Source organism: Athene noctua, chromosome Z (assembly GCF_965140245.1).
Source record: "Athene noctua chromosome Z, bAthNoc1.hap1.1, whole genome shotgun sequence".
NCBI lineage: Eukaryota > Metazoa > Chordata > Aves > Strigiformes > Strigidae > Athene > Athene noctua.
The window spans coordinates 4684310-4707611 of NC_134077.1; the positions used below are offsets into that span (position 1 = coordinate 4684310).

Below are 23302 nucleotides of genomic sequence, written 5' to 3' on the forward strand. Positions count from 1 at the left end.
TTGAGCTGGGAATGTGAGCTATGTTATTTCTTTTTTCTACGAAGGAGTCTTGTGTTAAGACTTGACAGCTTATTGTCCAGAGTTTTAATGCTGGCTGACATGAGACACTGACCTGGCTGTGGCTTGAGGAAGCACTTTGGGCACCAGGTATTGATGCACATGCTTGACTTCCAGTGAGTAGCTACATCTTTCCTGTCCCAATGGGATGTTCATGCCCCCCCAGGGCTGGACGAGGTCTGAACTGAAGCTGCAGCCAATATTTCTCAGTAACGGACTGGCACTAGAAGCTCTGATAAAGAGCAGCATTTTTGGTAAAAGGCACGGGTCAGTGATGATGCCCTGTGGTCTTTGCAGTCTGATTTTACAAAGTCCCAGTGGGCCTGGTCCCTCTCTGGTCTCCCCTGGGTCATGATTCAAAATGAGGTGTTACATTTTGGAAACTTCCATGATCAGAAAAATCAAAAAGAATATTTTTGAAGATGTATAAAGGGGGAAATAAAATATTAATAGGTGTTACCTGCTCATCAAAACTCATTGAGAACTGGAAGTGTATAATCAGCACAGAAAAATGCAGCTTAATATATTTATGAAATAAATATGAGTTGTTTACTTTTGAATAATGGTGAATAACCCCTGTATTAAGGATGAGGTCTTGCTGCATGCAGAAATATTTTATAAACCAGGTTTGTAGAGGGAGTAATACCTTTTACTACCTAAATGATGTTACTGGAAAAAAACCTGACATGCCATCTGGCACACTGAGTATCCAAAAATGTATTTTTTTAAAAAAACCAGCAGGATTTTAGTCTCCCTGCAAACTCTGCCCAGCTTCTATCACGACGTCTAAAACAAGGCAGCTATGGACATTTTACTTGTAACATATTTTTTGCCTGTTCTTTTGTCTCTAAAGATAGGTAAGGGCGATGAGAAATTGAAATGTAGAAATGAAAAGAAACACTAGTGACTTGAAAACCACAAGGAAGACAAGAGGCACAGAGCTCAGAAATGGGATGGAAATAGAGATTTGTAATTCATATGAAAGACCTCATGTTCGAAAAGAAAAAATTCTGGAGAGGCATGAGACATCTCTATATACAGGTTTATGCATCCAATAAAAAACAAATAGCTCAGCATGTTTGTGAAGATGGGGACAATTTTGTCCAACTATGTCTAGTTATTATTTCAACAATCAGTTTTGAAATAAAGTAACTTTATTTAAACATCTTATTTATACAGAGCAAGACTGAAGTAGAGTGATAAAAAAATTATTTTAAAAAATACTGTTAAATTATTGCATTCTCTGTTCAGAGCATAAATATTTTACCCAAGATGTAATTTTCAGTTATTTTCCCAATTTTGCTAATAGCAGATCTTGGGAAAGCAGGAAGCAGATATCTCTTTTGTGAAATGTCTGCTTTTTTTTTTTTTTTTTTTTAATTTTTCCATGGCCTCCCACTGTGGGGCTGAACTAATGAAAAATAATGAGAAATCTCTGAGAATTAGATGAACAAGGATTTCTGTGCTGCTGTCGCAAGGTGTGCTGCCCCATGCAAAGCTCCATGCCTCTGCAGCTAAACCTCTATTGTCTCTTGAGCAAGGTCGCTTAAAGCTCAGTTCAAAATGTCATCATCACTTTGAAGTCGCAGTAGGAACATCAGTTTAGCATATCCTACAAGCAAAGACTCCTGCATGTGGTAGATTGCCTCTCACAGGCTTTGCAGAGGGATGATCCAGGCTGAATCCTAATGTATTAACTGTTTGGATGCATACTTTGATTTCATGCAAGAGCCACACAAAACAGGGCTGAATCTTGTGGTCTCTGGGATGGATGGGGAGACCAAGAGGCTGAGTTCATTATAGGAGGGGCACTGAGGCAGCGGCTGAGGATAATGCAATATTCAGCAGAGCAAAGATAATTGTTCCCTTTTCCCTTATGTTATGCCTCATTGGGTGATAGCAAGAATACTTCTTTCTTAAGAACAGCCTTTTAGAGAGCTCTTCTAAGATTAATGAAATTCTGATCCGAGGTGGTGGCAGCCTCCCATCCTTGGCTCTGCCTCTGATGATGTGTGCCCCAAAGCCATGCAAAGGTTCTTCAGCATTCCTCCCCCACTAACACTGTGATTTGGCAGAGGCACTCATGGCCAAAAGCAATGCGAAGCTCTTTCTTCATCAGCATCCCCTGTGCTCCAGGTGTGCTTGTAATCTGCATTTCCAGTTTGAACCCTTGGTTTAAGGAGCTGTTCACCACCTCTGAGGGTGCAGCTCATTAGGAAAGAGAGTTGTCAATTACTCCTGACAGAAATTAATTATTTTCAAGCTCTAAACCAACTCTTTGAATTCAACCCTTTCCTGGTTGGGGAAAGAAATTCTTCCTTAACTGCATGCAGTTACTTTGTGCAAGAACAGGCCATGCTTTTGAGACAGAACTAGCTCCTGGTGAACTCAGCAGGGCTCCTCTGCTTTTAGAGGAGTTGCTTTAGGTTCTCATTAAGACTTGCTCTGTGTAGCTATCTCTAGGGTCCCTGCTACTGTGGTAGAGAGGGGTGTAATGGCTAGGGCTGGGAGAGTTTTCTTTTCTGCGGTGTTTGCAGAGACTCCAGAGACAGACCTCTGTAAGAAAAATGCAGTAAGGCATCTCCACCAGAAGGTCAGGAGCAGCTGATCTAGGAAGAGATTGTGTTAGCCTGGTGGGATGGGCTCTTTCCCAGGACTGACAAAAAATAAATTCAAGTGCTTGCTCCAATCAAATGTGTTGGGATGCCAGATCCCGGCTTCATGCCCTAAACATCGTCTGTCTGACCTTTGAAGGTTGCTCTGACCAAGAAGTCTAGCTGCCACCGAGGAATATGCTGTCAGAAGTGGTATAAAGGAGCTTCCATTTTGACAAGCCAGCGCTTTCCGTCAAGAAGAGATTTTGTCAGACAATCTCGGGTGGGCTGGAATGACTGACTCCATCTGACAGCGAGGAACTGAGGCATATGGACGTTAAACCACCTTCCCGAGTGCGTGCAAAAAGGCTGTGGCAGACTCAGGTTGAAACTCTGCCTTGCCTGCAGATCCAGCCCCCTGCCTCTCCCTCTAGCAACAATTCTTTTCGCTTTTCACACTAACCACAAATGTATTTCTTTGCCAGAAGCAATTCCAAGACAGTAGCGTTGCCTCTCCTCTACCCGTTCCACCCCGCCTTCTCTTCTGAAATCTGCCTGCTCAGTGCTGAGCAGTACAGGATGGATCTTAAAGCATTGCCACCCTTGGGAGCACTGCGAAAACAGAAGGGTAATTGCTAAAAGTTGCCTTATTAGAAGAATCCATCGCTGCCTACGACTTAGCTCCCTGCTTTTAACCCAGCGTGTTTTGCTTCTGAAGGCTGTGACGTTTCTTAGCTGTCAGATGCTGTGCTGCTGCCCTGCTCCATGGTGGGTCACGCATGACGGAGACAGGCAGGGATGTCTAGTGGGGAATTCACTGTGCCCCACAGGAGGTGATAACTCTGGGTAATGAAGCACGGTTGACTTTGTTTCCCTGCTTAAATCTGGTGCTCCTGCTGCTACAAACTCAGCAGCTTGTGCATAAACACCCTATCTAATGCCCCAAATATTAGCTATGAGATTTCTTTAGGCAATTCCATCCCATGGCATTTCAGGTGGCCGTGATGTCATATTGCTAAATAAACGGCATTAACAGATGAATATCACATGGCTGAGCACTCAGCTGCAGCTTGCAGGTGGAGGGGTTTGTCTGGGATGTATCCATGCATTTCCCATGGCTGGAGGCAAGAGAGAACTTGGACAGCAGCACCCAGGGGTGGTGGGGTTGGATAAAAAGACCCTAGCCAATGTGTGGGGCTAGAGCTGCACCCTGGCTCCTCGGGATGGAGACGGCAGTGGGGCCAGCCTAGACTGGGTATACTGGGGAGTAGGAGGTCTGCAGCCCCGTGACTTTCCTCCCCCCAGAGTGGCATCAGGAGTGCTTGCAGCATCACATCCCTTCACCAAAATAAACCCCTTGGCTCTCGGTGGAAAGAGCCTGACTCTAGCCCGCGCCACAATATTAATCTTTCCTCTTAGCTGTTGAAAGCTGTGGCTGAGTTGATTAGTAACAGACAAGCTGCTTGACTGTCACACCTCTGCTAAAATAATGCAGTGGGGTCATATGAGTTAGTGCCACCCCACTGCTCCCCAGAGATGGCATCCTGGCAACGCCTCCAAATGCCTTCTCGGGACAGCTTTGTGTGTGTCAGTGTGTTGGATGAGAGATGTCAGGGGGAGCCGGATTGTCTCTAACGGAGCATAAAGAAAAGGAAGGTGCTGTAACCACCCAGGACATTTGCGCTTGTGTGTTGCCATGGGAAAAGGCAAGACTGCAGGAAATAGATGCTGCTCTCGCTACTGAATTTTTGTGAGCTGTTCTGCTCCTGGCATCCTGCAGTTCGTGCCTCTGAAGCTGCAGATTTCACTTCTAGGAAAGCTCCCCTCTCCGTGCCTGTGCTGCAGCAAGCCTGCACGGATAGATGGAGTCACAGCTTCTACCAGCCGCACATTAGCATTTTGCATGTTCCTGGTGCTAGGAGAAGCATTCAGAAAAAAAAATAAAAATACCCAGGCAACATCTTGATCTCTGTTTTGCAGATGAACTCAGAGCCATGTATTGAGATTTAAAAAAGCCAAGTGGGTATTTTTGAAAAGATGATGTTACTGTTTTAAATAATGCATGATTAAGGTCTTACAGAATAGGGAACAACATCCACCCATGCTTAAAATGAAGAGTGCTTGACTTTAGCCAGATCTCTGCCTGGCTGCAATGACAGCCTTTTCCTGCATGCTGCTAGCAGCTGAATACTCACTGTCTTTTTGAGATGTAGCATCCCTTTCTATTTAAATTTGCACATCCACCATGTAATTCTGCAAGATGTGCTGATGTACGAAGCACAGAAGGACCCCTAAGCAGAATGAAGAGCTGCTCTCTCTGCCGCAGCTGAGTGTTGAATTGCTTAGAGAGGGAGGGAGCGCTGGCAAAAATTCAGCATGGCTCAGGATTGATCTGTTTGCTTCCTGAAGATGAAGGAACTAAGACTGTCCTGCGCTCAGAGCTGAGTGGGGCAGGTATGGGGACTGGCTTGTGTGCGCAGTTTTAGAGTTGGGAGCATAGGAAAAAAATTGAAGGGGGAAACCAGGTGGGCGCACACTCGGCATGATCCTGTGGCCCGTGAAGCAGGGATCTGCTGTGACCTGAAGTGAGGATCACTAACGCTCTTGGAGCATCTTTGCCCATGGAAACACATCTGCAAGAAGCACGGAGAAGAGGCATGCTGGCACATGCCGTGCGCCCCAGCCTTGCTTTTTTTAGGGGGACAACATAAAACACTTGCAGCACAGTGGCCTGTGATTGCCACCAGCCCAAAATGATAACCCAATGCGTTGCCCATCTCTGCGGGCTCAGGAATTGGCTCCACCATGGGTGTCGCCGTGCTGACACTGAGAGCAATCTCGTGTGTGCGCACAGAGCCCTGGGGATCACTCCTGGTGTTCTGAGCAGGTTGTCTGCAGAGGACAGAGGAAGCAAGCAGCCAATGCAATGTGAATGATAGAGCAAGCTTCAACTTTATCGAAAGAAATCACCCCTTATATAAGCACTCTCCAATAATCATGCATACTACTCACACATCTATTGGATACATCTAAAAGGCTACATTATAATGTCCCAGCCCCTTGTGGCATTTCAGGTATGTCACAACATCTTCCCTCTTCAGGCTTGATTTCTTTCCCAAGGTTGTTTTCCATCACACTCAAGGCCGTTATGTACCTCAGTTTCTCTCTTTGTTAACATAACAGTCCTTTGTTAGCATAACTGAGCCCTGAATCTCCTTCCTTGTTAGCACAACTGTACCCTGTTTTTTTTTCCTTTGTTTCCCTCAGATGGCTGTGATCAGCTCCTGCACAGACCCATGGCCTTGCTCTGCAAGCCGTTCTCCAACAGTTGTCGGATGATACCATGATAAACCTTAGGTTTGAAATACAGCCATGCTGAGAAATCTTTCGAGGTGTTGGATCTGATAAATAATTTTACCAGCATTTTTCTTGTTGACCAGACATATTTCTGCAGAAGCTGAACAAGGTGCCTCTCCTGCCCTGTTTTTGCTCACTGCTGCTGATTGCTCTTTATGAACTTGTTCTCTACATGTCCTCCTTGGTGCTCTGCATGCATTCAGGCATCCTTCAGGACTATACTTCAGAGGCATAAAGCCTGATCTTACAAGGGTAATCGAAGTTCAGCTGCTGATTCTTGTCCTTTTGTGGATCCTTTTATCCCATCAGGTTCTTCTGCCCCCTGATGTGGGGTGGAAAATTAATCACTGACATCAGAATAAATATTCTAAAGGAGGTACAAGGAGCAAAGCTTCTTGAAAAATGTGGTCTGTGATTAAAGATCCCAATGTACAATGGGTCACTTATAGCAGTTTAGTGGCCAAATGGGAGCTATAAATTGCACGATCTCCACCCTTGACTAGCGCAAATGAAATCCTTTATTGTTAACATATCTCTAGAATATTGTTACAGCTCTGTGAACTGAAGCAAAAGAGTTAAAGAGAAACATTAAAGCATTTTCTCCCTTGTCTGAGCCTGGTTCTGTCCTCCTCTTTCTTGTTATTTAGTATTTATTGCACTTTTATCATTATTATTTTATTTGTAATGGCATGTTTTGTGTTGGGGCGCCAAGAATGTCAGCTCAATTTTTAGCCTTTTCAGAGCACATTCATTAAAATGTGACAGGTGATTTTCCCTTCTGTTTAGGCTCTGCCCTTGTACTCCTCACCCCGGGAGCTGAGCACATCTTTATAATTCAGGGGATGGTTCAACAACTGCTTCTCATACACTTGCTCTCACATCCTCTGCCTCAGCAGGAGCATGTGCACCAAAGTGTCTGCTGTCTTTTAGAATAAATTTTAATATACACTGATTATGGTGGAGGAGGCAGGTGACCCACTCTGGGAATGGTAACACAGAGTTTTTGATGATCTGTAGCTCCTGAGGGAATTAATTTCTGGTGTTGGCTGGGAAGCCCAGACAAGCTTCTCCCCTAACTTTGCACCCGCCGAAGGGAGAAAGTTGCTCACGATGGATCACGATGCAAAAAGTTTTATTTTTGCAAGGGAAGTATGTGTGAGGTAGCCTGGGCATTGTGTCCCTTTTGCAGAAGCAACATGCCCAGGGCTCAGAAACTAAGAGGTGATGTAGTGCAGAGCTTCTAGTACCGGCCAGCCAGGGCTCAGTAATACAGGGTGTAACAGATACTTTGTTGAGGGTATATAGGACATCACGTACTGTTCAGTAGTAGGTTTTGCATTAATCTTGATCAGTTTTGGTTTGTGTCTTGCTGGCTGTCTTCCAGCACTTGTTCTGCACAGAGGATATGGCACTAGATGGCTGTCATGGCTGAGTTTGCTTGGATGAACAAGGTAGTCAGGTAGACTTTGGTGGTAGATTTTGAAAGTTACTCATGATTGTCCCAAACACAGTCATACTGAAAGCCATGGGAGTTTTCTCACTGGATTCAGAAGAAGCTGAGCTCATCCTTGCTGTCCTTTGGAGCCAAGTTAATCCCATCGTGATCCCTCTGAAGAACTTGCTTCTCAAACTCACCAACATGACATGTGTGAAATGTTTGTGGTGTGGCTCATCCGGCTGATTTTTGCATTGCTTGGTGCCACACATGATGTTGGCTTCACAGTGTCACAGCTCTTGGGCTTTACTCCTGGTTTTCCATTAAATGAAAAGATGGAGGCTTTCTGTTTGTTTGTTTGTTTGTTTGTTTGTTTTTAACTGGGTAGAGTAGCAGGGTGGTCACCTTCAAATATTTGTGCTTGTGCAGCGTGACTGATTTTTCCTCAAAATACTTGTCACCAGCTAGGCTTAATAGAAGCTAAGCTGCAAAAATAGCTCTAGGGTAGCATTTGGACCAAAGAGGTCAGGTCTGAGCTTGGGCAGATGGCTGGCTCTGTAACTCATTGATGTTCTGAAAAAGCAAAGCGGGTGTGTAGGTCCGAGTTCATTTAATACCCATGTATCAACATCAAAATTTGCACCTTCTTCTCATCTATTTCAACTTCCATGTCAAGGCCAGGAACCGGGTGATCTGTTCCTCTTGCCCTGGGCAGTGAATATGCAGTGTTAGAGCTCTGAATATGGATTATTCCTCTTACGGAGGAGAGGGTCAGTGTATCAGGAGCCATGGTTCAGACATGCTTTCAGGATAACATGAGCACAACCAGAACTGGTTTGTACTATTACGTTTCGTATCAAGCCATTGAGTAATTAATGTATTGGGATTCTGCCTTCTCTCCTTGCAGTCAACAAATACGTGGTCCGAGTTTTTACTGGTGAAGTTAGCGGCAGTGGAACAGATGCGGATGTCTTCATTAATATCTTCGGTGAGAAAGGAGACACAGGTATTCAAATGCAAATAATTTCCTAAAATATTTCTTCCTGCTCTGCAGGCCTGTGATCTGAACAATACACAGGAGCAATCTGTCAAATGCAGAATAATTTGGCTGAGTGAAAGGCACAACAAACGGTGGTGTTAGCGCTGGCATTTCTCACATCCACAGCTTCTGGAAGCTGCATCTGCAAACCAGCAATCGTGGCTGGGCTGTGAGCATGACTCAAGTTACCTACCACCAAAAAAACCCAGACCCTGGGAAAATGCAGTATAAATCACCGGAATAAACCTGTGCAGCAACTGCCAGTCTGCTGAGGGATCCAACACAAATACGTACTTACAGTGCATGCAGTGAGAGCTGCTTGTCCCGTCTTTCTGTGTCCCTGGATTGATAATTCGGTCCTTTCAGTGTGGCTGAGCCTGCTGGGCCATTTAGAAAGATAACCTACCCAAGGTTTATACTAGCTGGCTTTAATTTAATGGTGACAGCTTTTATCTTTTTTTTTTTTTTTTAAAATCTCTTTTTTATCTCTCCCCCCCTTTTATCTTTTTTTTTCTTTTTTCTTTTCTCTCTTTTCTCTTTTTTCCTCTTTTTTTTTCTCCTTTTTGTTTTCTTTTATCTTTCTTTTTTCCTCTTTTCTCCTTTTTTCTTTTATCCTTTTTCCTCCTTTTTTTCTTTTCTCTTTTTTCCTTTTCCATCTTTTTTCTCCTTTTTTTTCTTTTCTTTTTTTTTCTCTTTTTCTCCTTTTTTTCTCTTTTTTCTTTTTTCCTCCCCCCCCTTTTTCCCTTCTTCTTTTTTTTTTTCCCAGTGTAGATTGTATAATGACAGTGATCTAGAAACCTGAATTTATTTTTTAAAAAATATTTTAAACTTAGAAATAAAACTAAAAAATAAACCAGACCAAACTCTCTGGATCACACTGTGGAGAAGAGTGAGTAGAAATTCCTGGAGACCCAGAGAGCAAATATTCTGTCTCTTCTATATTGCACCTGTCCTGTCAAATTCAAGAAATAATGATATGATGTCTGCCAAGTGTCCTTGAACAGATTATGAAACCTACTGGATAGGTCTTATCCTTGATTAATTCTCCAGACTTTTACAAGGGGATTCATCTGATCTCACTGGAGACATCTGAAAGAGGGAGTCTAAATCTAAGCTGGCTGTCCAGGTGCTCTGTCATATCTACACAGAGAAATAACTCCCCTAGAAAATTATTTATCCCCTTCTGAGGTAAGTAAGTGGGATGAATTGCCCTCTGACACCTTTCCCAGCTCTGGTGCCTCGGGTGGGTTCAGTCCCACTCGCAGCATTGCTGGCACAGGAACAGCGATGTTTGCAACTGGGGTCAGCACTTTAATACTTTTCATAAAGGCAAACTCCTGTGAGATCAGGAAAAGCCAATAGCTCTGGCTGGGTCCTAATCAAAAAAGAAATCGTTCCTGTGTGATGCAGTAAAGAATGCTGTGTCCTGAAATGTCAAAATCTGCAGCTTTGTGACCAAAGCCTTTTTTAAATAGTTAGGGGATTTTTAAAGGCATTAAAAATAAAAGGGAAATGTGGTGGTATGAAAAAAAGATGCAAGAGCCATCTGGATATATATTTCTGAAAACTCTGAGAGCTGCAAGTAACTGTGACACTAGAGTGAAAATCCTGGTCTTTTGTGTGCTCAAGAAAAGGTGTATTTTTATTAGAATATAAAGTCCTCTGCCTTTACCTTGAATCCTGGTTACAGAGAGCTGGTATCTGGAGAATATTCGACTCAGTCAGTGGTGACATTCTTAAGTATTTCTTCACTTAGAAACGCTCATGAGCCAGTAACCCTTTCCTCCTTGGTTTTTCTCTGTTTTTTCTCAGGTGTGAGGAAACTGGACAATGACAATGACAACTTTGAAAAGGGAGCAGAGGACAAGTTCACACTTGATGCTCCGAATCTGGGAAGATTAAGAAAAATTAATATAGGGCATAATAACAAGGGTGGCTCTGCTGGTTGGTTCCTTGCAAAGGTTAGTTACTCCTCAGACATTTAACCTAAACCTGTGGTGGGATCAAAATGTCTCACTTACCCTCTTGGTTGTTAGATGCCAAGAAATGCAGAGATGTTTTCTGGTGATACAGGTTGCTGGTTACTGAGAAAGGCAAAAATCAAGTTTTCACCTTTTCAGAAGTATCTCTCCAGCACTTTTTCTGCAGACCGAAGGGGGGCTGACGAAGCACTGGTAGCAGCCTGCTGCATGCCAGTGTGGTGCATCTAAACCAGGTGCCGCAACTTCAGATTGGGTAGTTAGAAAATGAGGGACATTCTGTGTTAGGGTAAATTGTCAAGCATCTCAGGTGACTCTGTGGCAGTAAGAAAATCCACTTGCTAAGACCTGAATTTTCCTGCTCTAGTAACAGCTCTCCTTCTCAGTCACTGCAGTTTGACAGATGAGGGGCAATTCTCCAAGCTGGAGCTTCCAAGCCCCCTCTCACTCTGTGGACTTAACTCTTTGCCAAGATGGTAAAGATACCAGAGCCTAAGAAATATCTGTTGAGTCTGTTCACACTGGAAATTTGCAAAGACTTATAACTTTGGCCCAATTTCCGTGATTTATCACTGACACAGCAAAAATGATATACCTGCCATGAAGATTCTTTTCTTCCACTCCCCCTTTCCTCCTCATTTTAATCTCCTGCTCTAAGGCGTGAAGTTATTGCAGCTTTTAGTGAAATGGTTGAAGGAATATTTTAAAAGGAGAAATCTATGACTCTTTCCTCTATTCTGATTTTCTTTCCTCTGCTGGTGTAGTTTCACACAGCTGGCTTTAATCCATTGAAGATCTGACCCCAAATTTGTAAATCCTAGATAGCAGGGTGACTTGATGTATTACAAATGCAAATATTAGCACATGCTTTTCCACCGTCACCGTATACCGTACTAAAACTTATTATGGTGGTTGTGCATGAAAAATGCAGAAGATGAAAAATAGAGCTGTTGTGATGCCTGTAATAAATAAGGAGGAGGGGGAAACCCACAGAAAAGGAACCTCTCTCTCACATTGCAGATGAAGTCTGCGTGGCATTTTGATGCTGGTTTGGTTGCTTAAGTCCCAAAGCCTGAAGTAGTGACTAGTGGCAGCCAACACACTAATCCTATGTTCTGCCACAGGAACTGCTGAGACGTTTGTGATTAAGTAGAAGGCTACTTTTTCCTTGCAAGTTCAACTGAAAGCTTGGAGGAATGAGTTGTCATCTACCATTGGTAGATGTTTTTCTGTAATTTTCTGCAATATTTGTGGACACTAACATTGTCACTCCTGGATGAACTTGCTAAGAACTTCATTAGAAGTTCTCATGTTTCATGTGGTTTTAGTGTAGTTTATACTCAGAGATGGTTTTCCACCTCTAAATATATGAATAAACATATTAACAGGAACCCGAAGAGGATCAGCTGGTAGAGGGGAATCTGAGTGTTGAGATTTTTCCTCATATATTTAAGTCTCTAACGTGCCAGCACGGCACCGTGCTCTCATGCTGACAGTCCCATCCTGGCAGACACCACTGTCTGTTTCTGCGGAGGTACAATGAGAATCGGTAATGCTACAGGCGATAGCACAGCGTGGGATGAGTGACAGGAGGGCAAGCTCTGTTTTCCAAAGAATGGTTTCACAAATCTATCAGAAAGAACAGAGTCTCCCTGTTTGCTGAGAAGACAGAAAAAAGTGGTAAGGAGTTTCAATCCCTAGTAGTGATTTTTTTTTTTTTTTTTTTTTCTCTGAGACACAAGCCATGCAGGTGAGTAGAGATTTTGATTTCTTCTTTTCTGGCTGAAAATCTTCAGTACTCTTCGCTGCTTGTTTAAAATACTGCAGTAGCTCTATGTCAAGCTTCAGGAATCCAGAAGAGGATATTGGTAAGAGATGCCTCAGCAGGAGGTGCAAGAAACTCCAAGTGGGTAACATTGGCTTAGTCTGGTATTAAAGGCAAAGATTGTTCCCTGGCTTGTTTCAGTAAAATATGTATCTAGATAGGTCCAAGAGCCAAATCCTTCCAAATGAGAAACTATTCCTACCACATGGTTTCATGGCTGTCTTTGCCACCGTGGCTGTCTTCCTCCACCCCAGAGTAGCTGAGTGGGGTAACACAATATGCTAGGTCACACAAACTGATCTGATGGTCTTGATTTGTCCTGAAATTCCTTGGTAATATTTTATAACAAGGCTCTAAAACTGAGAGAGAAAGAAGACAGCCTGTTCCCAAAACAGAACAAAAAACTGCCGTTCAGCTGATGGAGAAGAGTAGCCAGCAAACGGGCTCTGGAGAGAAGGAAGACAGGCCAGCCAGCTGGTCTTGCTAGCAGAGACATCTGGTCTCATACAGTCGAGAGATGCTGATTGAGTTCACTGGATAAAAAACAGAAAAGAAAAAAGCCTGGTTTTTTACTCACTGATTGTCTGAAATTCTATCATTGCTAATTAGGGAGTGGAAAGGGATCTGCTAGAGTACTGAATACATTAAATATGAGGTGAGAGCGTGTACATTAAGCTTCTGCTCTTCTGTCATCCCTTTGTGTAACACCTTTCTTTTTCTGCACTATTTTGCAAAGTGCTTTTTCCTTTTCTCTTAGGTGATCATTGAAGACATTGGCAATAAATGTGTGTACCAATTCCCAGTTGGACGCTGGTTTGCTTTAGATGAAGATGATGGGAAAATCCAGAGAGACATTCTTGTTGGGGGCACTGAAGCCACAGGTAAAGTCACGGGCTGAATCCATGATAGGAAATGCGAAGATGCAAAGGCCTAATTAATGCTACTAGCCATGTTTTCTTTAGAAGACTGAATGCCTTATGCTTAGGGAGACCTGCCGTGGACCATCTGCTGGTGACAGGCTGGTTTGTGTGAGGACCCCTGAACTACCATTGCATTTCCCACCTTCATATCTCACTGGTGAAGCTGCACAGGACCTACACGCTGATTTATCACCTGATGCACCTGGATAAGGGGTTGATGGGCAGAGGATGAAAGATCAGGCTTGTACTTCAGCAAGCTGGTCACCGGCTTTCAGAAAGTGGATTGCTATTTCCACAGTCACCAGTGTGCCACCCAGTAGTGTATATTGTGCTTCACATTCCTGACTGGGGAACTACACATCCTTTTACAAAACAAGAAAGGCAGTGCTGAGCCCTAAACTTGGCTTTTTTATTATCCAACACAGTTAGAGCAGAGACAACCAAAAGTTATGTCTCTGTTAAAAGAAACCTAGTCAAGGTTCAAAAGAAAATAGTCAATAAAAGAACTTATCATGAGGCAGAGGATTATTTGGATACTGTTCTGCCTGTATTTATTCATTAACATAAAGGTAAACAATTTGACTATGCACATTACAGCTGTACTTGACTGCACCCTCTTCAAGATCTGCAGGCCTCGTGTTCCCCCCTGCATGTGCATGAGGAATGGTCTGGGTGCAGAGTTCTGACTGCAGGATGCATCTTGGGAAAAATTAAGGGAAGCTGAGAAAGAAATCTGGGGAAAAAAAAAAAAAAAAAGCGCAATTCATTTACTAAAAGCTTCTTTTATTTTTTACCATTCATGACTGTGCATTTTTTTTCATGCTCCCATGAGTTTTGTTGAAGATATATGCACAGTAAAACATGCTTGAATGCAATTTTTAATATAAACTTCAAAAAGAGGATTGTTTAAAAAAGAGTGCGTTCTGATGTTTCTACTTCACGTGAAGTCCCTAGTGAAATTTTGGGGTGATTTAAGCAAATGAAGAACTTAGTGTGGGCCCCAGATGTTTTAGACATGCTCCCTAAACACTGTTATAGTTACAGAGGGGTCTCTTTATTTGATGCTGTGACACAGGTCTAAGATATGCCTGTCAGTGAGCCTTCTGAGAAGTAGGAAGAAGTGTTACCTTTCTTAGGCCAACAGAGATAGAAAAAACAAGCAAACTTTTATGCATACAGACTTCTTTTTGGAAATACTTTTCTTTCTTCCCGCTGGGCTAATACCTCTCCCAAGCCTTGTTTTGCTGAGATCTTTAGGCTCTCACAGTGACAGTGAAGGTCCTGTTGGCTTCAGCAGCATTATAGGCTGCTAAATCCAAGTTTCCAGCGTTTTGTGATGCTACAGTTCTTGCCGCCACTGTTTAAAGCAACACTACTCCATCCTCTCAGCATCCTCTGACATGTTTGGTGCTTGGTACCTCTCAAAATGAAGTGATTTAGTTGCCAACTCAATTTTTATGCCTTTCTTCCCCTAATCATCACAACATGGAGATAAAAAAAAAAACAAACAAACATACTTTTTTTCAATTGGGCCATGCAACAGGGAGTTTGTCTTCACAAACCCGTTTCTCTTGGACAGTCTGAAGATACCTGTGTGTTTCTCAGAGATACGTGTGGAACAGAAGCAAATGAAGCATTGCACTGTGTGTAAGTCAAAAGTTAAAAAGACCAGTGGGAAACTAATAGACCCCAGTGTAAATCCAATCAAAATGATTACTCTCAGCCTTTTTCCTCTCTTCTTTTCTTCCTAACCACATTCCTGATTCCTTCAGGTATTGTGTACAACGTTGCTGTAGTGACAGGAGATATCAGAGGAGCTGGCACAAACTCCAAGATCCATGTAATCCTCCACGGCTCCAAAGGCTTAAAAAACAGTGGGAAGATTTTCTTGGAAGGAGGCGAATTTGAGCGTGCCAGGACAGATCTTTTTAACGTGGAGATAGCCGCTCTTCTCAGTCCTCTCAGCAGAGTCAGCATTGGACATGATAATTGTGGTGTCAGTTCTGGCTGGTTTTGTGAGAAGGTAAGACTAAATTGTCTGTAGGCAGCTGTCATACTGTTTTCCTATTTGTAACCTGACCCCAACAAGCAAATACAGTTTAAAAAAAAAAAAACAAACCAAAAACACAAAACCTCTACTTTTTTTGGATTACAATATCCCTGGTTTAACAAGTCGATATTATACATAATGCATGGTAGTAGCTGATTGCCCCAAAGGCACATTAGATGCATGTCAATCACTCGCTAATTGGGTTGATTGCCCCTTTGCAGTCACAAAGGTAGAGATTATTGTTTGCTCAGCGCCAAAAGCACCTTCAGATGTTCACCCAAGAGGCCAGACAGAAAAACAGTCTTGGATTGTGCTGAGCATTTCAAAGCTATCATCTATACTCAGACTTTCCTGAAGTTTTTAGATGATGCTTTGGAGCTCAGGAAAAAAAAAAAAAAAAAAAGTGGCTGACTACAGCTGTTACTGGGAGGCAGTGGAGCAATATGTGGTGTGAGATTGTCTACAAAATCAGCAGGAGCTAATGGGAGGGTGGAGAGGGAGGCAGCTGCCTACCCTGAAGCTGGGAGGAAATGCAGTTTTCCTAGTAAGCAAAATCAGCTTAGGCTCTCTTTGAAGGCTTTTTGTGCCTTGTGCTTTCTGCAGAACCCTACTGTGCACTGGTGTGGTGGAGGGCATGTGCTGCAGACACGCACAACGCTGACTCCTGCAGCCACACTGTCTGTCCTGGTTCCCTTCCCCTTTGGGTGTTTTACCTCTTCTTGGTTGACCCATTTTGATGTACTTCTGAAAAAGTGGGAATAACAGGACAGATGTGTCCTAGGAGCTCTACTCCAAATTGGGAATCGTGCAACCAGTCCAGTTCATGGTGGTCCAGAAAACCTGGTGTTGAGAGCAGGACCAAGATCTCCACCTCTGTCTTTGCTGCAGTTACTGAAGTTTTCAGCATCAAAGTACTGTGATGAAATGGAAGATATTCACTCAACAGTCGGAATATAAGTGTTAAGCAGATATTCTTTATTAGCAGCGCTGAGGTCACCCTGGGGATTCTCCACCATAAGAGCTCTCCCGAAATAGCAAGGTACATCAGTTTACATACACACAAATCATACATATTAATTAGATTTCCTGCAAAAGGGTGTCTTATGTTAATGAGTTCCCAGAATTCATTTACATAGTCTGAGCATGCTTAGTAGAAGTAGGGTGGTCGAGGGAAAAAGCACATGGTCTTCTTCACAGTGACTGTGAGGTAAAGTCCAGGTGTCTTCTTCCTAAATCATCCTCCTAGATTGTATCTGTGTGTCCTTTTGTTCGAGTTCCCACTTATCTTAGTTTGCCCAAGTGCCCGTTGAAGGCTGCTAGAGTGAGTTATATAGGGAGCGTTTTACTTTTGTCCAGACAGACAAAGAGGCCGAGGGAAACAGTTGAGGAGTCCTTGGGAAACAAACACAAGCAAAACTTTGATGCATCACCGTTTATCTTAATCAGAAATTCATTGGTTTGAGCCCTTTCAGTGGACTGCCAGTTACAGAATATTCAAACTCATCTTCCCAATCTCTCTTCCCAGGTGGTGGTTTACTGCCCATTCACTGGTATTGAACAAACCTTTCCATGTGGGAAATGGCTGGATGAAGATGAAGGAGATGGTCTCATAGAGCGGGAGCTCTACGAAATGGTGTCCCTGCGCCAAAGAAGACTAAAAAGTAGGTACAAGTGCCCAGGAGTCTCCTGTGACACACACACCCAACAGCACCTCGAGTGTCACCCGTGCAACATTATACGGGTAGACCCATGGTCAAGTAGAGGCTCAAGTGAATTGAGCCCTGCATGAGCTTCAGTTTTGAACATCCTGGTTTGGGGAGTTTAAAATGAAACTTTTAAAATATTTTGAAGAATTGCACTTATTTTCTTAAGGCAAGGAATTGGCAGCTTTCCTAAGCTCGCTGGGTTTCGGGCTGCGGCAGCTGCCATCTCACCTTTGCAGACAAGCCAGGCAATGTTTCTTATCGCTACAGGAGCAAAGCTTTCCCTTTCCAGATGGAAACAAAACCTAAATATAATAAAAAGACAAACCTGGGGGAAAGTGGGCATTAAAAACCAACTCTTCCCACTAACTTCAACTTTTTGACTCTTGGCCTTAGAGAAGAAAAACAGCTCTTGGTCCTGTCCAGCTGCCAAATGTGAAACACACGAGCGCTGCATTTGATGCCTCTTTTCTAGAAGGAGGCAGGGGCACGCGTTGGCTGGGAGGTGCTGCTCGGTGCCATGCAGGGCACCACCGGTGTGTTCCCCCCTGCACACGCGGCCCCAGCACCCAGCCTCGCTGCCTGGTTCTGCACCGAGCAAAATGGGTCGCTGCTCTCTGGGCTGCACCAGCGCGTATGTGCGAGCAGGATGTTTTAATTAGGGTAACAGATACAATTTAATCCAAATGTTTGGGGTGGGCTCCCGCTTAAATAGCGTTTCATTTAAATAAGCTTTATCTAAGCGTTATAACCGCGTTGCACCTCTGACTCTGTCCATTTACCTAAAGCATCTGCAACCTTTAACCTTCTATTATCAACTCTGATTGTTATTGACAGGCTAATTCCCCTGCTGCCGCAGTGCAGGAGATAGACCGAGAGCATTAGCCTTGAGAAATCTGTGACCTTTAGCTGCCGGATTATAGAAGCGTAAGACTTGGAGTTAGAAAAGAGCTATTATGTCATCTCGCCTATCTCCCTGTGCATACAGGACTGTCCCTTTCTGCAGAGCTGATCAAAGCTTGGTTGACCCTCACTTTGGGTATCCATGGTGAAATGGCTTCCTGCTCAGCGTTTGCAAGCTGTTCCCCCAGTGTATTGCAGCTCGATGTGTAGTTTGTATTTATTCTCAGCTTTTTTTTTATTCACACACACACCACCCCCCCCACCCCCCCATCTCCGTTGTTATCCTGGAAACTTGTTGTGTCAGGTCTAGCCCTCATGGTGTTTGTGCCCTGGGGAATTTTTGCTCTGGCTCTGAGAATTTCCAAAGGGCCTGGGTCCCTTGATGTGAAGTGATAGGAAACAGGGGAATGTGCCCAGCGAGCCCTGAGAGGACGATGATGGGTATTTGGGGAAATGCCTGGTCTCCTCCGGCAGCTGCAGACCCAGCTCACCCACGTTTCTCCCTGTGTGGTTTCTTCCTGACAGCCCTCTATCAGCATTTAATCCTGGTACGAGTTCCCTTTTCCCCCTCCCTTCATGCATCACTCCTCTTTTCCTTCAGCAAGGGGTCAGGGAGGCCAGACCAGACAGATGAGAGAAGTCTCTGGAGTCTGAATTGCCCTTGCTCTTTTCCCCAGGGAGGGCAGGCTGCTATATCACACACCATACACAAACTTTTCTTGGCTTCATCGCTGCTCAGATAAAACTTGCTGGTGCTTTTCGGAAAGGAGTGGTCGTGAACATTTTGCATATTATTAAAATAGGGGCAAAACTTTTTCTAAAAGAGACTCCTTTCTTCCACCTCACTTTTTGAGTAGCTGTTGCCTCTTTTTTTAAAGTCAGATGCTGAGTAGATCAGTAAAAATCTAATTTATATGCATGTCATCGTATTTTTTATTCCATTTTGGGCTCTGAAGGTCAAGCCGTGCTCATGTGGGCTCAGTCATACCGAAAGGGTTAGCAATTCTTTCATTAGAATTTGTTAATAATTCAGCTGATGTCTGAGTTAGGAAAGAAGCCTGTTCCCTCTCCTGTAGGTGCTACAAGTCCTGCAGAAGCGAAACACATTATTAATGGTAAAGAATGCAGATGAGGAGCTCTTCAGAGGAAATTGGTATGAAAGCCAAAGTAAAGTTGCTGCAGGTGGACTGCTCTTACAGTTAAAATGTTGGGTGAAAACTTAAGAGATGAATATTATGTAGCTTTGCCATGATCTTTGGACATGTCACTTAGAGTAACACAAGCTCAAACTGAAGTCAGATGGGATTCGAGAGTTTAAATAATTTAAACACTTTCAAAAAATGTCTTTATATTGCTCTGAGCCTGTCTGCCCCACATGATGCAACCTGGCTAGAGATATCCAAATAGGCTCTGAGCCAGCCTGTCTCAGGAAGGATCATTAGGTTAGGATGAAGTCATACTCAAATGCATCCATACACCTCCTTGTTGCAGACACAGATCATCTGGAGAAAGTTTTAGGAGCTACCTGGAGCTGCATTGCACCACACACAAGTAATTGGAGACTCTTTCTCACTGACAAAAAGATGACAGTATTTCCTCGGCTTTAAAATGATCTTTGAAACTAGAGTAGTAAGTGTTGGAGAAGTATACTGAAACTACAGAGAGGGAGCACATGCCTGGATTGCCCTGTTAGTAAAGTATGACAGAGAAGAATATGGTTTGACCGGGAAGTGGTAGTTTATGTTTTTTCTCATTTTATTTTAAATGAAAGCACAGAATTATATTTCCAGACAATCTCATTCCTGTTTGTCATATAACAGCTGATTGTGTTTGTGCAGAGAAGGATAAAACGTCTTGGTTGTCTATCATACCATCCTCCCCTCTCTACCACCCAGGGGAAAGAATAAGAATGATTCTTTTTACCAGGACACCTTTAAAAATTACTTTTTAAACAACATGTCTTGAACCTTTCTTTGTAGAAAGCCCCTGGTCTCTGTGGATCTGGACAAGTGACATTAAGAATGCAGGGACAGATGCCACAATCTTCTTCCAGATTTACGGAGACAAGGGGAAGTCAGATGAGATGAAGCTGGACAACAATTCAGACAACTTTGAAACTGGACAGACTGACAAGTTCATGGTATGAATCTTGTGCAAGTATTAAATTTGACTTAGTATTGTTTTCCAGGGCATTGTCGTCAACCCTGCACAGAAGATCATCATCATGAGATCTTTATCTCAGTAGGTCCTTCTGAAGTGGATGTGAAGTCATTCAGTTTGGTGGTGATGCAAATGATTTCCCCACCTATGGTTATGGCTTGTCTTCTCCAAACAGGGCTTAGGCTGATGTTCCTGGACACTCAGGTGGTGATGACTTGAAGTCATAGTGGTGCTAAGTAAGTACCACATCTCCCCTGTGGCTCCTGAAGCAGATAGTCTCCCTCAGACACAGCCCCATTCATGTTACAGACTGATCCACCTATTTAGACGATGCCATTTATCAGTTTTCCCCCCAGTGCCTAAGTGGTCATTAGGGAATTAGCTGTAGTGGTGTTTCCTCTCCTTGGTGGTCTGGTCTTCAGCTTCCTTGGACATGAGCCTTCATGAGTGTTTGGGGATGAGGTCAGTAGTATGTTGAGTTTGGAGGCTGGGGAAGGTCCTCTTGTGTTTAGGAACAAGTGTGTTTAAAAGTTAACTGGGGACTGGTCAGAGAAAAATTGAGAACCAATGGATTTTAATGCCTGTCTGTAACCAAAACATTTACTCCCTTTGCACTAGCAGCTGTAGATGCCTTCTGGTGGGGAGAGTGGTTGTGCTTTGTAACTGCTGTTAGAGAAAGAGCTGAAGCTTGAGAACTGGCCGTAGTTCTTACTGGGAGGGGTAGTTTCAAGGACCTCTCATGATCAAATGACATCAAATGGATTCAGCCCACATGTTCTCTCTTGAGGAGAGAGGCATCAAGCTATCTTTGCGGAGTAGGGTTTATTACTTTTAAAGAACATAATTTCCCTATTTTTTTAAAAAAAAACCTTTAGTTTTTGTCTCTTCTCTGATTTGGCTCTCAAAAGATGTTCAGAGGTGTCATTTGTGTGCATACTTTGCTGACTTACAGAAATGGATAATGCACTTTTTTTCCCCTCTATAGATTGAGCTTCCTGACCTGGGCACATTTTATAAGCTTCGGATATGGCATGAGAAAAGAAATCCATTTGCTGGCTGGCATCTGAATAAGGTGAGGGGACAGCAAGGGCAGGTAGTCCTGAAAAGTCAGATTGGTCCAGAGGTCTGCACTGCCAGTGCTGGCAGCTGAGTTTGATGTGCGGTGGTCAGAGGTGCCTTCCTTTACAGACGGTGCTGGCTGAGGGTTGGAAGTGGAAATCCACCACTCAGTGGTGGATGTGAAGAGAGCACATCGTAGCATCTGCAAAAATATGTGGAGGAGAGAAGAATTCATTGCATGTTTTTTGGAGGAAATTCCTTCTTCCCATCCTTCTCAGTTTAGCCCAGCTATGTATGGGGAATGAAGGCAATGGGAAATGGCAGCTCTGAACAGCCCAGATTGATGGGGGAAATCACGTTTCCCCATCCTTCCAGCATCAGACCACTGTAGTCCCCATTCACTGCTGCCAGAGGGAGTTTTCCCTTGCTCTTCAGACATCATTACTGTATGTGGAGGCAAACTTACTCCTTCTGTGGCTTATTTAGGCTGGTCATAATGAAAAACTGATTATAGCAGAGACCTGTTGTAGAGCGGAGCATAACGGGCCCTGAAGTGCTGACAACCCCATTGCAGGAGGGGGACACTTTCAGACTGGAGGAGCCTGTGGGGACTGTGCCAGGAGAGAGCCATCATGTCCTGTTTGGAGTGATCTGATCGATCTTCAGTTACACATCCTTTGTTCCACCAGCAACGATTACCATGCTGTCACCCCTTGCCTGGGTCTGCAAGGCAGAAAGTTCATCTCTAAGCTTCACCCATATTCCTGCAGAGCTTGGAAGACATTCTCTGCACTTAATGAAACACACATTTTGCTCTGCAGCCATAAATAACTGTGATGATAAATCACAATTTACCGCTTAGAGATTTTTCTTGCGTCCCTCTAATGGGCTTTGACAGATCCTGCTCTCCTGCTTTGTCAGGGAGCTGTGAAAGCATACACAGACAAGCCACTCCAGTGGGGAGAGGGTGTCAAGTACTGCTGTGTTCAGTGTGGTGGGAAAAGGTGTCTGCCTGTAGTCTTTATCAAAAAGAAAGTGCTAGTCGGGCTTTGGGCCACAAATTATCTCTATAGTTTGTTCACAGATGATGAGCAAGAATGCTTAGACCTTCCATAGCTACGCATTTCCCTCGGCTATCCTATTTTCCTGCACAGAAATTGTGTTCAAGGAGGAGAAGAGGGATCTGACAGTGTGTCTAGGATTCACTTTGGGCCCAACTGTCTAAGCAAAGCTGGTGAAGATGCATGAAATCAGTCTGCCTGTGCACAGCCAGTCCTTTGTTTTCTGGATGCATCAGGCTCATGGCACATGAATCCCATCACTTGTGCATCCATATAAACATCTATAAGAACTTAGATGAAGCCTTAATGATGCTTCCAGTCCTCGCACATTTCACAACAGGCTTGCTTCAAGTTGGGTCAGGCTTCCATTTTCTATTACAAGAACTGAAGAACAGCCATACTGGTCAGGCCAAAAATCCATCTGGCCCAAGATACTCTCTCCTGCCTCACATAAGTGCATGATTAGAGAACAGTAAAAAAAGAACAAGCATTTATGATACTTCCCCCTACATTCTTCCAGTTTTGACTAGCTCCAGTTACTTCCTGTGAACAGATCTACTAAATACAAAGCATTTAGTAGGTTTCTCTTCCATTTATTTGTTCAAAGGTTCTAGTATCCTCTTGACCATTTAAACTTTTAACAACCATAATAGCTTTTGGCAAGGACTTCACAGGCTGATTGTGTCCCGTTTGCTTTGAGCTTTGCTCTAAAAGCATCATTTGATGCCCTGTATTTCTTGTAGGGGAAGAGTGATTCGTTGACCCCCCTCTGCCTTCTCCATGCCACCTGTGATTTTGTAGACTGTCATCACACCCTTCTTTCACCTGCTTCAGCAGCCATCTGCAGAGCCCCACCTTATTTGCTCATTACTCCTTTGGAAGCTACTGCATATCTCTGATCATGCTCGCTGCCGTTTTCTGGCTGTTTTCTCAATGGATTTTGCACTGATTTTGAGCTGCGAGAACCAGCAGTGCAAGCACCATTCATGCTTTGCTCTGTGGATTTATGCAGTGGCATATGATGAGCAATTACTAAGAGCCACGGTATCCATCAAAACTTTCACACCACCATGGAGCAATTGGAGAAAGGAGGAATGACACGCCATCAGCTGTGACAGACTTTGCTCCATGCATCACTGCAGTGCACGAGTCACAATGAC

General features: G+C 43.6%; 1 protein-coding gene across 4 annotated transcripts in view; it reads left to right on the plus strand.

The window, feature by feature from the left end:
- The window catches only part of LOXHD1 (lipoxygenase homology PLAT domains 1), a 146430-nt gene that overhangs the window by 34065 nt on the left and 89063 nt on the right, over nt 1-23302 (plus strand). For all 4 annotated transcript variants that reach the window (XM_074932653.1, XM_074932654.1, XM_074932655.1 and 1 more), the window contains exons 5-11: nt 8351-8449; nt 10295-10443; nt 13044-13167; nt 14979-15229; nt 16782-16917; nt 19842-20002; nt 21008-21094. In XM_074932653.1, the coding sequence (XP_074788754.1) occupies nt 8351-8449; nt 10295-10443; nt 13044-13167; nt 14979-15229; nt 16782-16917; nt 19842-20002; nt 21008-21094 (1007 nt within the window). The remainder of the gene's footprint in view (nt 1-8350; nt 8450-10294; nt 10444-13043; nt 13168-14978; nt 15230-16781; nt 16918-19841; nt 20003-21007; nt 21095-23302) is intronic.